The sequence below is a fragment of the Jaculus jaculus genome, chromosome 19, assembly GCF_020740685.1.
Source record: "Jaculus jaculus isolate mJacJac1 chromosome 19, mJacJac1.mat.Y.cur, whole genome shotgun sequence".
Classification (NCBI taxonomy): Eukaryota; Metazoa; Chordata; class Mammalia; order Rodentia; family Dipodidae; genus Jaculus; species Jaculus jaculus.
In genome coordinates, this window is record NC_059120.1 from 30,300,359 (window position 1) to 30,314,872 (window position 14,514).

General features: G+C 41.9%; 1 protein-coding gene across 1 annotated transcript; it reads right to left on the reverse strand.

The window, feature by feature from the left end:
• Positions 1–10: 10 nt before the first annotated feature.
• Positions 11–13,498, reverse strand: LOC101618223 (NADPH-dependent 3-keto-steroid reductase Hsd3b5-like). The gene is made up of 3 exons (XM_004663929.2): positions 13,354–13,498; positions 2,330–2,494; positions 11–822 (listed from the first exon to the last, which is right to left on the reverse strand). The coding sequence occupies exons 1-3, from the start codon at positions 13,496–13,498 to the stop codon at positions 11–13; spliced, it is 1,122 nt and encodes a 373-aa protein (XP_004663986.1).
• Positions 13,499–14,514: the final 1,016 nt, after the last annotated feature.

Below are 14,514 nucleotides of genomic sequence, written 5' to 3' on the forward strand. Positions count from 1 at the left end.
CATCTTCACATCAGGGAGTCTTTGTCCTCAGCGTTCCCTTGTGCTGCTCCACTAGGGATCTGATCCACTCCCCTGTTCTCTGCTTGGCTTCCTCCCAGCTGAAGCAGGGTTCATAGCCCAGATCTCGCTGAGCTTTCTTGTAGGAGACAGTGAATTTGGCATTACTCACTGTGAGTAAGTAACGGGTAAAGGGGGGCCTATAGTTGTAAACTGGTCGCAGCAGGAAGCTCACTGTTTCTAGCGTGAAAGCAAGCCAGTACAGCAGGGTCAGAGGAAGTGTCCTGCTGGAGTCAAAGTGGAGGCCCCATTCCTTACTCAGGGTGTAGTATAAGGTATCATAGCTTTGGTGAGGTGTGTCATCTGAGATATAGTAGAACTGTCCTTGGATGTTTGGTGCCTTCTTAGGATCCCTCAGGCCTCTGCAGGCCAGAATATGCGCCCAGGCCACATTGCCTACGTATGCTGGATTGACCACAGAAGATGGGCCAATTTTTTTAATAATGCCATTGTTGTGTAGGGCATCAGTCACTACAGCAGAAAGCATCTGGCTTCCTTCCCCATAGATGTATGGGACTCTTAAGGCACAAGTGTAGAAGGTGCCACCATTTTTCAGAGTGCTCCCACTGGCTGCCAGCACTGCCTTCTCAGCCAGCCTTTTGCTGTAGGGGTACGGCTCAGACCACACACTTTCGTGATGCTCTTCCTCACGGCCACTCTGCACGATCTCCCTGTAGGAGTTCGGTCCAGCTGCGGCAATTGAGCTGGTGTAGATGAAGATAGGCACACTGGCTTCCACACAGGCATCCAACAGGAGCTGAGTACCTGCATGTAGGGCGCACACTGCCAATCAGGAACTGAGTCACAGATTCACATTTCATCTCCATCTAAGTAGCAGTGCATTGTTATTTGTCCCTGACTGAGATCTGCCATGACACAGCCATAGAAGTAACACTAATTTAAAATAGGTGACATTTGGATTTTGGTTAGTAAGAATTTCTTGGCTTCTGGGTCTATAGACCTCTAACTCTCTTGTTCTGTGTGTTTGTATGTATTTAAATTTGTTTTGTTTTGTTTTCAGTGCTAGGGATCAAATCACGTTTCTACCACTGAGACACAGCCCAACACCTATACTTTTGCTTACTGAAAGATTATCTGGTTGCTACTTTATATTTTTTCGTTAAGGAATTAACATTTACTTGGGAATACTGCTTCATGGTTAAGTTCTTGATTTGTGTGCAGGATTAAATCCTCAGAACTTGCAAAAAGTTAAATTAAGTTTTAAATATTCCCCCCCCAAACCCCAAACAACACTTGTTCTGTATTTCATTCACCAAAGGTGGCTCATTTTATTAATACCAAAAGTCAGGAGTATAATACTCTCAGGGGTAATTCAGAATTCACATAACATGTGCTTGTATATATAAGCAAATTAGTTTATTATTTTATAGTTTATTTACTTTGAGACAAGGCCCTACTCTGTAGTCCAAGCCAGTCTTTAAAGTTATAATCCTTCTGCCTTAGCCCCCTGAGTGTTATGCAATATACACTTTTAAGTAGACATTCTAGTACTCTTAAAGTACTGGCATTTCTCATTTGGTTGAGTCACTGAGGAAACAGTTATTGATCCTAAAGTCTTGGCCTCTGTTCTTTTTTTTTTTTTTTTTTTTTTTTTTTTTTTTTTTTTTTTTTTTTTTTTTTACCGAGGTAGAGTCTCACTCTTGCCCAGGCTGACCTGGAACTCACCATGTAGTCTCAGGGTAGCCTCAAACTTATGGCAATCCTACTACCTCTGCCTCCCGAGTGCTGGGATTAAAGGCATGTGCCACTACTCCCGGCTCAGCCTCTGTTCTTGATAGTATGTTTCCTGTAAAGCCACTTCTAGTTCTTTCAATGACTCTGTGTTCACAGACATTAATAGCACGAATGATAAACTTTGCCTCCAGTTTGCACTCTAGAGCTTTGTTAAGCCTGGCAGAGAACTGAATAAAAATAGTCATGGCATCTGGAGTTTGTCTGCAGCAGCATGAAGCCTTGGAGTGCCCATTTTCTCTCTCTCTCTCTCCTTGCAAATAAGTAAATTAATTTATTATTTATTTGCAAGGAGAGAGAGAGAGCACCTTAAGTGCTGAGCCATCACTCTAGCCCTCTAAAAATATCTTAAATACTGAGAATGACAGCAATGAGCTCTGTCAGCTGAAAATATTGAGCAGAGACACATGGCCCAGAGCAAAGCAGGTACTCCACAGTGCTGGGACTTTCTTTCCTGTCTTTATCTTTTCCCGCCATTTTCACCTTCCTACCTGCTACATCTTCTTCCCAGGTACTGTACCTTTCAGATTGACATCTATGATGGTCTGCCTGGGAGTGGCACCTGTGACATCAATGGTGGCAGCAGCATGGATGACAACAGACGTGCCCTGGCAGGCTCTCCTTAGGCACTGGGCATCTAGAATGTCACCTTCTAGCACTGTCAACATGGGCTTTGTCTGAAGCTCTGGGAAACACAAAGCAGGTCATTGGAAACTTTCTTGGTAGTATGGGAAGATTCCTGATGTGGGGGGTCATACCTAACTCTTTGATGACTGTCTTAGTCAGGAGACACTAGGGTTACTAGATATTCATTGCAGCAACAATAAATGCACAAAAATCACAATGGAGCAAAAGAAGAAACATTTATGTCTAGATCATCCCAGTTCAGAAAATAATTTTGAGTAGTAAGATCTTATTTGTGTTTTGAACATATTTTTTAAAAAAAATATTTTATTTTTATTTATTTATTTGACAGAGAAAGAGGGAGAGAAGAAGAGAATAGGTGCACCAGGGCCTCCAGCCACTGCAAACAAACTCAGATGCTTGTGGCTAACATGGGTCCTGGGGAACCAAACCTGGGTTCTTTGGCTTTGTAGGCAAAGACCTTAACCGCTGAGCCAACCCTCCAGTCCCTTGAACATAATTTTTAAATGAAGTTATGAGAATCAATTCATTAAAGTGACTGGGAAGGTGGTAGTAGTTAGATATAATAAGGAAGAGTTACACTTTAATTCTGTAGAGAACAAGAACAATGGGGATTTCATCTGAAGGAGAAGCAGAGGCAGAGTTAGGTCACAGGAAGCCAAGAATGGATTCAGAATGTGAAAGGCACAAGAGTGGGGTTGTAAAAGAAAGCTAGGTGTGCAAAAGATTAATCAATATCTCCTCCAGAGTTCCTGTGAGGAGGAACTAGGTCCCAGCAGTGGGAGCAGAAGAGGGAGACACAGATATAAATTTTATAACTTCCTACTTCAGATCCTGGTACTTAAAGAGTCTGGGTTCAGTGCAAAGGAAGGGTTATATTCACTAATGGTTCCCACTTGAGTTACTAGGAGGAGAGTTGAGCTAGTAATGGGGAATTTCCAATGGGCCTCAAGGATGGATTCAACTGAACATCTCTTATCATATATTATGAAAAGCAGACATAAAGCCTGCAATGAGTCTGCCTACACTGTCCATCCCCTGTAGGCATCTAGCCCAGGGAGTGGATGTATCAGTATCTTTAGGCTTCTCTGAAATCCACTGGGTGACACTTGCAGTCATGCTGTCTCCTAAATTAGTCTGAATAAACACCCTACACTTACTTATCCTTCAAAATATGCACACAACTTTTAGTTTGCTATTTCCTTTCCCTATTATGTCATGACTGGGAAATCTGATGCCCTTTGCTTAGGTGAGTAAAGTGTGGCTCAGAGGGGGACAGGTCTAAGGACACACTTCTAGTGCAGGCTCTACCTGTCCCCAGCCTGAAGACTTGGTCACTTCCCCTGCATCCCAAGGGCAGAACTGGTTGTTTGGAGTCAACTTGTCTGAGACACTGAGTTGAACTAAAATCGCCAGTAAGCCAGAGACACAAGGAGAAATGTATATGGCTATTTGTTCTCTTCATCCTCAGCTGAGTGTGTCTACTCCAGGTTCCTTCCTGTCATCAAGCAACTCTGAGAAGACTTTGAAGTAGATGAGGGCAGGGGCTTCTGGGAAGGAGGTCAGTATTTTTAGAGGGAGGAATTTTCTGTTTTCTTCTGTCACCCTCCAACTTCTGCTTTTCCTTTGCTACTGACTTCAGACAGTGGCTCAGAGTAGCAGCTGTGGCAAAGCAGGAAATAAGACCCAGAGTGAAGTTGATTTACTTGTCAGTTCTCAAGGACCCTGAGGTCCCAGGAGGGGACATCTTGAGTGCTTAATGGTGGAGCCACAGATCCCACCTTGTTCAAGAAACCACGGACTTTGCCAGTGTTTTGCATAGTCAAATTATCGAGTTGATGTTGTGCAGTGAACTGCATTAGAGGGAGGTCCAGAGAGAAGCCACTGGGACAACCTAGTCTTCAAGAGCAAAAGACTATAGCTATACCTCCCATGCTCTGGACCTTTGTTGTTTTATTTAATGTGTGGGACTTTGGGAAAACCAATTAACTTCTGTGTTTATCTGCACAGTCTGGAAAAAGGGGGGAAAACAATATAAGCTCTGTGCTAGGGATTTCATGTGGAGATACTAAGTTATCACTATATATATGATATCTATGTATCTATCTATCTATCTATCTATCATCTATCTATCTATCTATTATCTATCTATCTGTCTGTCTGTCTGTCTGTCTGTCTGTCTGTCTATCTATCAATCAAATATCTATCTCATATATCCTCGCAGGAAAGAACCCTGTTAGGATTCTCTACTCATCTTGTTATATAGACCTCATTCTCCCTACCCTTGAACTGGGAATTTTCTTTTCTTATCTATGCTGTGACAGGATTTTGTCTGGCATCAGACACGAGTTTGCAAATATTGCTTAGTGTTTCAGTTAGTACTGATCAGGCATGAATAGTTATCAGATGGTTATAAAGCATTCCTGAGATGATATCTTACAGTAGCCATGAGAACAATGCAAATTAAAAGTACTTTGTGATTCCATCTTACTCCATCAAAATGGCTGTTATCAAAAGCATCAAATGAACGAATGCTAGCAAGGATGTAAGGAAAGAGGAATCCTCATTCACTGTTGGTGAGAATGCAAGCTGTTGTAGCTGGTATGGAAATCAGTGAGGAAGTTTCTCAAAAAGCTAAAAATAGATCTACTGTGTGACTCAGATATTCATGTCTGGTGCATATACCCTAAGGAATTTATACTGTACTTCAGAGACACATGCTCATCTATGTTTATTACTGTATTATTCACAAAATCCAGGAAATGGAATCAGCTGATTATGGAGTATGAGAATATGGTATATATACATAATGGACTTTTATTCTGCCATAAAGAAAATGAAGTTCAAAATTTGCAGAAAAAAGGATGGGTATGGAAAACATTAGGCCAATTGAGGCAATCCATGTTCAGAAATACAAACAGCACATGTTCTCTCTCAGTATTATTGGACAGTTTCCTGTAGGAAAACGTGAACACATGTCTATTCACCCCAGATAAGGTTTAGACAGCAGACAAAAGTTTGATTTCACAAAAAACAAGTTGGGGGAACCAATGAGCTTTCTGGGTTACTTACAGAGCACAGTGAGGGGCTGCTTACAGGAGCAGTGGGTGAACCAGGGCAGCTACGTCACTGAAAAGTCCACCTTAGGATGGGCAACCTTCCTCATGGTCTCTGGAACTCTCTGCACAGCAAACAGGCATCTTGGCTGCTTGGAGAGTCTCTAGTACACTACATGACTTGGAGGCATTCAGTTGAGAGTCTCCCACAAGCAGTTGTTTACTCACCTTAGAGTGGGGTCTTGAAACCTTTTCCCAGACTTGTTGAATTTCTGAGTCTCCTGAGCTTCCTTCCTTCCTCCAAGAGGGAATGTTTCATTGCTATCTAACACTGGTTAAAGTTTGCCCCTCAACATTATTTACCATTCTTAAACCATTGGGAGTGGGCATGTAACCTTTTTATGTTTAGTTCTCCCAGACTTGTTGACTTCTTGAGTCCAGAAGGGAATATTTCAATTTTGAGGAAATTGCTATACAACACATATGCTGTGGTTGTTTGGATGTTTAATGTTCCTGATAGACTCATGAGTTGAAAACTTAATCCTCAGTCAATGGTGCTATTTGGGAAGGTTATAGAACCTTTGAGAAGTGGGAGCTTTGATGAAGGAAGTGGGTAACTGGGCAGGCCTTGGGGTGTTATAGCCTAGCCCTGCTTTGTCCCACTCAGTTTGTTCTTGTTGCTTTCTCCCTGCTGATATGAACATACCTGCCTAGATGGGCAGGGACTGCCTTGTGTAGATGTTGAAAGCCACTATGAGGTCCTGAATTCCACTTTATTCTGGACACTTCTACGCTCATGTTCCCTGATCCTTAAAGGGTGGGATAGAGTTGTTATTACTGTAAGATGAACATTCCACTGTCACTTATTGGAACTTTCACAAGTTTTGCGTCTCCCTGGAAGTCACCACCATGTGCAACTTAAAGGTTCTCTGATCAAAAGGGGCCCAACTGAAACTAAGGACAACTGGCGAAATAAGCAAGGGTGATGTTTTCCTGTGAACCGGATACCAGCACAAAGGGGAAGGAGATCAACGCAGAGAAAAATCAACTCCTACTAAAGCAGAGAGCCAGAGCCTCAGAGGCCCCCAACACCTCAGCACTGAAGCAGACCAAAAATGAACCCAACCTGGCTCAGGGAAATTTTGCAGAAGAGGGGGCGGAAAGAATGTCAGAGTCACATGTTGGGTCATGATTTGCAGAGACATTTATCATACCAATAACTGGGGGCTAACTCCACAATGCACGACCCATTTTCATTAACAAGGAGGGTCTAATGGGAAGGGGTAGATCACAGATGAGCCTAAATAATGGTACCAAACTGCCTGTATTTACTGAAAAGAAAACTAATAAATTTAAAAAAAAGTGAGAGCTATGCTCTACTTTCTGTGAGACAGGGTCTCTTGTTGCTACAAATTAGTTTGACCAACAAACTTCAGATTCTCTTGGCTCTGCCTCCCATTGTAGGAGGAATGGGATCAGCTTAATGTGCCACTTAGTGTCCAAGTTTTTACATGGGTGCTTAGGAATCAAAAGTGGGCTGCAAATAAGCACCTTTAACCACTGAGTAATTGCCTCAGCCCAAACAGTTAAAAAAATATTTTACGTATATTTGCAATGGAGAGAGAGAGGGTGGGGGGAAGGAGAATGTGGTCATGATGCCAGGGCCTCCTGTCACTGCAAACAAACTCCAGATGCAGCCACTTTGTGCATTAGTCTCTATGTAGGTACTGAGGAATCATACCCAGGCCATCAGAATTAGCAAACAATCACCTTTAACTGCTGGGCAATCTCTCTAGTCCTGAACAATTTTTGCTACAAAGAAACAATGTTTGATATTTTGGGGAGTTAATAAGCTCCAGAGGAAGTCACTTTGGGACTTGAATCTTGCATAATCACTTGGACTTGTTGGGTTTATATGTAACACCAGTTGATATGAGATTAGCTGTAGCAATCATTTTGATCTTGAAGAGCCCTTTGTACCTTGTTTGAGTATTTTGCAATACTGTTTGGTTTGAGATAAAACTCAGAGGGCTTATTGTCCCACCTTCCACTTTGGGTGGAAATTTGTCTGTCTGGAGAGTTTTACATCTTTTATTGCTTTGTTTTGTGTGTGTTATTTTGAGGCAGGGTCTCACTCTAGTCTAGGATGAGCTGGGGCTGACTCTGTAACCCAGGTTGGCCTTAAACTCACGGTGATCCTCTTACCTCAGCCTCCCCAGTGCTGGATTAAGGGATTGTGCCACAAGGCCTGGAACCTTCTGCTTCTTATAACTAGCTTTATAAGGTTAATTATAAAATATAAAAACATATTGAGGCCAGGCATGGTGGTGCACACCTTTAATTACAGCACTTGGGAAGCAGAAGTAGGAGGATTGCCATGAGTTCAAGGCCACCCTGAGACTACATAGTGAATTCCAGGTTAGTCTGGGCTGTTTTGGCCTAAAAGTGACTACATTCCCAAATTAGGGAAGAGAGATAAAACCCCAAATGAAGTAAGGGGGTGAATTAGTTGTGAATGGCTTTATTAACTTGCAAAATAATTTTGGAGAGAAATGGAACTTATGGGATGTACTTTATATGTGAATTGACCCAAAGTTCAGATTTTTGTAGAGTATTAACAGATAGTAAATGAACATTGGCCTAACACTAAACTTTGATCCCTGTGTTCAAATGAAGAAGAGCTTCCCAATAAAAACAAAGGCCTTAACCAGGCATGGTGGTGCATGCCTTTTGGGATGCAGAGGTAGAAGGATGGCCATGAGTTTGAAGCCAGCCTGAGACTACCTAGGGAATTCCAAGCCAGCATGGGCTAGTGCAAGACTGTACCTCAACTTCCCCACCCACAGTAAAAAACCCTTCTGGAAACTTGGTGTAGTGGCATACACCTTTAATTCCAATACTAGGGAGGCAGAGGTAGGAGGATCACTGTGAGTTTAAGGCTACCCTGAGACTACATACTGAATTCCAGGTCAGCCTTGGCTAGAGTGAGACCCTATCTTGAAAACCCAAAAGCAAATAAATAAATGAAGGAATAAATCAATAAAATAAAATAATAAATAAAGATTACCTTTGATCTACCCTTGATAGAAAATTGTGAGGGTTTTTGTGCATGAATGTACACACAGTTGTGCATATACTCTATTATTATTATTATTGCCTCTCCCACCCTACTTTAAAATGAAGATTTGGAATCTGTGATCTCTTGTGCTTTGTGTATTGGTTTTGTTTGATTGCTTTTTTTCTTATTTAGTAATCAAAATTTTTTTATTAGTCATGTATGCAGTGTGTATACAGCCATGCTGGTACCATCCAGTTAGCCTCCTCCCTGTCTTCCCCCTTCTGCAGGGACCCTCCTCCATTGGGGAATGTGGGTCCTGCATTGTCGGGTTAGCCATCAGTTATGGGTAAGAGGTAATGTCTCTGTGCATAATGTTCCAAAATGTGGCTCTAACAATCTTTCTGCCCCTTCTTCCACAAAGTTCCCTGAGCCATGATGGGTTCATTTTAGGTCTGCTTCAGTAATGAGGTCTTGGGAGCCTCTGTGTCTCTGGACATCTGGTTTGGTAGGAGCTGAGGGTTCTCTGTGCCTATCTCTTTCACCCTTGTGCTGGTATCAGGCTCACCAACAAAGCAGCATTCTTTCTCATTTCCCCAATTACTCTATGGTTTCATCTGGGGCTGATTCTCTCCTCAGGATCTGCATTCATTTCTCCTTCCCTTGGGCATGGAGGGAGGTGTAGCCTGATTAGGCAGGTGTCAACTTGACCAGAAGTCTCTGCTTTTTTTTTTTTTTTTTTTTTGCAATGTACCTCTTTAACTAAATGTTTAAAACTTTTTACATTCTTTACAAATTCTAAAAATTAATGTTTTTGGTGAAGAACTAATTTTAGGATTTCAGAGGTCCCTGAAAATTGATGGATCACATAAAAGACATATATTTGTAAAAATGCATTAAAATATGTCCCAAGGGGGCTGGAGAGATGGCTTAGCGGTTAAGCGCTTGCCTGTGAAGCCTAAGGGCCCCGGTTCGAGGCTCGGTTCCCCAGGTCCCACATTAGCCAGATGTACAAGGGGGCGCACGCGTCTGGAATTCGTCTGCAGTGGCTGGAAGCCCTGGCTCGCCCATTCTCTCTCTCTCCCTCTATCTGTTCTCTCTGTCTGTCACTCTCAAATAAATAAAAAATGAACAAAAAATTAAAAAAAAATATGTCCCAAGGTAGTATGAGATTCCTAGACACATATGTTTCCATGTGTGTTATCAGTCATAATTCTAATTTTAAGTAATTGTTGTTACAAAAATAGACAAGTTGTTTTCTTCTGTTGGATTTTACAAAAATTATTATTATAAAACTGTATTTCTTGGTTTAAAATTCCTATGCAAACTGAATTTGTTCTTCTATTGTTGTTTTTTCTTTTGAGTGTGCTTCACAATTTTGTAACTGTTGTCTGTCAAAATTCTGTAGAATGTCTCTAACAAAATAATCTTCCCCAGCATTTTGTCATGCTAACCCTACAAAGCAGATAGCACTCTACTCAACAGTGGATTCTAGATAATTATAGTCTGAGAACCATTCCTTCTAGCCCTCTCTGTTGTTCAAATGTGGCTAAAAGCGTTTTGACACTGCCTTAGCCATCAGTCACTTTCCCTCTGCATAGGATCAGATCAGACCATTACCTGGTACAGGTTTATACTGGCCAGGAGGGGAAATCAAAGCTAAACAATAAGGCTGGAGAGAGTTTAATCAGAAAAGAGCTTGTCTTGCAAACATGAGGATCTCAGTTTGACCCCCAATGCCTACATAAAAATACTGGGCATAATGGTATAGGCTTGTAATCCCTGTGCTGAGGAAGCAGAGACAAGCTTGGTGATTGCTCTCCAGCTAGTCTAGCCTAATTCAAAAGCTTCAGGCAAATGAGAGACCATGTCTTCAAGTAAAAATAAAAATAAAAGGTGGATGGCATCCCTTAAGGAATAATATCTGAGGTTGACCTCTGGCCTCCACATACATGTACACATATGCATTTGGACCTGTCCAAACATGGACATGTGTACACTTATTACTTGCAGGTACACACATGCATAATTAAAAACAAGCCAAACTACAGGATGGTTGGTCAGTGATGTTATCAGACACAATTATACTAATACAAGAGGTGAATGTCTGATGGATATCTCAGTGTAAATAAAGCCTGGAGTTATTAAATAAGGATTTTATTTTACTTTGGATTTTCAAGGTAGGGTCTTACTCTGGCTCAGGCTGACCTAGAATTCACTATGTAGTCTTAGGGTGGCCTCAAACTCTTGGCAATCCTCCTACTTCTGCCTCCCAAGTGCTGGGGTTAAAGGCATGCGCCACCACACCTGGCTAAATAAGGATTTTTAATGCATAATGGCCCAATAGTAGAAGGTGAGACCCTTCAACTATGTGCTTCTGCACAGAAGGTAGAACTCAAAGCTGTGACAAGGGCTAGTTGGGTAAAGACAAAAGAATTACTATTTTCATTGATTCCAAATACTTTTCCTTACACTGGTTCATATCTATGGAGCCATTTGGAAAGTGAGAAGAACTCCTGTGAAGTTTACTTAGGTGGATACCATCTGGCATTGGCTGTCTTTTATGTTTAGTTTACAATACTGTAATGGTTTGAATGTGGAATATTCCCTATGTCCTCATGTGTTTGTGATTAAGCATAATATCCAATCTCAGGGGTGGCAGTTTGGGAGGCGGGCCCTTGCTGGAGGAGAAGCATGTGTGTGGGGAGAACTGTGCAGTTTCTCAGCCAGCGTACTCTCACTGCTGCCTTCCAGCTGCACTTGCCCGATGGGATGCCTAACCTCTGCTTTCAACAAGGTTGAAACTTCCATGCTAAACTATAAGCCTCAGATAAACCCCTTCTTTGTTTAATCTGCTTCTAGTTGGGTGTTTTGTCGCAGCAACAGAAAGATAACTGCAAAAAATGCTACCTTCTCTTTTTGGAGAGTGCACCTGATTCCTTTAAACTGCATGTTTCAGTCATTCATTATAGACTCAGTTTCTAAACCTTTCTCATTTCTACTGGAACCAACAAAGGAAATCTTCTAATTCACCACCTGACCAGGGCCCTGCACATATTTCCAGACTAGTGCTAAGCAGCTTGTTTTTTCTAACTCAGATTTATCCCCTGGCTCAGTAGAAGTAGCTGGTTGTCACACCAACTCCCTCAAGACTAAGGAGTAAGCAAAGATGGGAGTGAAAGCAGGTCTTTTGAGACTTCATTTTTGGCAGTTACTTTTGGCATCTTTCCCATTGACCTTATGCCTCACTCTGATACTGTTGCAACTTTTATATCCCCACCATTTGGCCCGACATTCTAAACGCTTTTGTTTATCTAATGTAGCTCAGCCTGGCCTGAACTCACAGTATACTTGAGGATGACCTTGAACTCTTTCACCTGAAGTTCTGGGATCATAGGCATGTGCTACATATCTAATCCAGCATTCTAAATTCTAGAGAGAAGCTTCACCTAAGATTTAAGATATTCAATACTAGATAATCTTTACTTGGATTTCTAGAATCTACAACATGTGATGATCTTTGTAACAAACACTTTAGTCAAAGTTCTATCTATCTAAAAATGACCATATGAAGTAGCCTTAGGAGACTGGAATGAATTCATGGCAATGTTCTGGCCAGACTGAAAAAATAAGAACACATGTCCTGGTTGATGAAGACCACATTTAGCCCATAAAATTCCTCCTCTGCTCTTTCTTTCCCATTCTACACAGCCTTTTGTGTCCCTGAGTCCATGCAAGATGGAGCTTTAGGCTGATAACTCTTCTATCATGATGTCATCCCTCTGAGTGAACTTGATTGGCCTTAGAAAGTCTATCTGCCCAGACATTAATCTGGTAACACTTCTAACAGGAAGACACACATTGTTACTAGTCAGGAGAGGCTACAAGCAACATACTTAGGGCATGGTGGAAATCCTAAAGGAGTGAAAAGAGACTGAGGAATCTCCTTGCTGAGTTCATGTTAGTTCTAATTGGTGGGTTCTAGCCTGAACTGTGCCTTTCATATGTCAAATGATTTTGGTCTAGTTGCCTCTCTTTTCTGGATCAGAATGTCCTTGCTGGTTATATAGGAAGCCTGTTTTCCTACATTCTCCAAAGAATGTTTAGAGGATGAAGGAATGCAGAAGTTCCGAAAATGTGGTGTCAATGCAGCATTTGTGCCACTTTTGGGAAAGAATAATGCACTGTCTCAGCAGGTTATGTAGTCAATTTCTTATGAGGTTAGACTGAAAGATATAGGAGGAACCCACTGAGGCATGCCAAGTGTTGCGTGGTTCTCACTAAGGTTTTGGAGGGTCCCTATGCATATGCTTTCTAATACCATTCCTTAACATTTACCTTTCCCTTACAATCAGTTCCTGTGACTTCAATGTAACCAGTAAAGCTAAAGGAAAAGATCCTTCCCCTCAGAAAGATCATTTTAAACTAAAACAAACCACAGCTCAGGCCAGGGGCATTTAAGAGAGGTAGGCCTCACTGCTGAATCTCTAGCTTAATGATCTTTTGCTGGTATGGTACAGCTATAGGCAAGTCTTCAACCTCCAGCACATTAAGAGCTGAAGGCAAGGGAGAGAACTAGTGTGTGATTTCTATAAGAGAAGGAAAGAGGCCAGGAGGCCCAGTGACTGCCCATGGTCACCCTTTCTAGCTCTGGGTCAGGCAAGAATCTCATTTTCATCCCTTTATTCTTCCTGATGAACCTTATTATAGTTCAAAGTGTCTTTTATTCAGTAGTCAAGGAGGCCTCCTCATAGCCACTCAAGGTTTCCAAGCCTTCAGCTCACTTACTAGATAATTCCTCCTTGACTTTTGGTCTGAAGACTCTGAACAAGGCCCTAATCTCCTGCAGCTTCTTTTCTTGCAGCAACAAGTGCACGATCCTCTGGCCCAGAAACCCACCAGCTCCTGTCACCAAGCAGTTCCATCCAGGCATGGCAAAGGCAGGAAGCAGATCACAGTGGAGAGTAGGTGTGATGTAGAGAGGCCCTGGAGAGGGCTAAAAAGAAAGACCAATGAGCACAGGGTCATGGAATTCACTTAAAATGACAGTGAGAAACATACTGAAAGTCACTCTACCTCTATATTCTCACAATACAGATCATTTTTGTGGTCACAAAACATAGGGACATTTTGCCCTGTTAGCAAAGAAGGAATCAATTCTGCAGCAGGTGCGAGATTACTGACCTTTGGGCCAAGTCAGCTCTGATGCTGAGACTGCCAGATCCCACAGAGTGATGCCTGTGTCCCAGAATGACCTTTATCACCTTAGATGCCAGCTCCTATCCCTGGGTTGTCTTACCTGTGCTTCTGAGTAGCCTACCACAAATTGTGGCACTTCAATCCTTTGTTGAATATGTGTTCCCCTAACTTTTTAAAGGTATAGTAGACAGTTTCAGGTCACTGAGATGAACTTCCAGACCAGACACACTATGGAAGGAAGGGATTTATTGAAGCTTACTGATCTAGGGGAAGTTCCATAATGGCAGAAGAAGCTGGCCTGTTTACATATATCTAAGCAGACACACAGAAAAAGCCACAGGCCAGAAGCCATACCATACAGCACACTTTAGGAACTACAGGCAGAACTAGGTACTTTGTATATCTTTAGAATGGATTCTCAAATCTAGTATCACACCTTAGGGCTGTACATTAACTCCATCTACTCCAGACAGTTGGCTGCAGATCTCAATTACAAACTGTAACAAAACACTGAATGTATTGGGAGCCATCTATTCAAAACACCACAATAAGGCTCAGAAATGTTTATTCAGGTTTGTTGCTTAACCCTAAAGGATATTAGGAACGATGTAGATAAAAAGGTGTCCTGGAGGAGGACAGAAGGAATGAGACAAGGCTTCTATGCTCTTGTTGGACAAACCAGCTTCCAGGAACTGCCTTATTCATCTAACCATAAGCTTATAAGCTTGGTCCTTTGGGACTGCTGTGAAT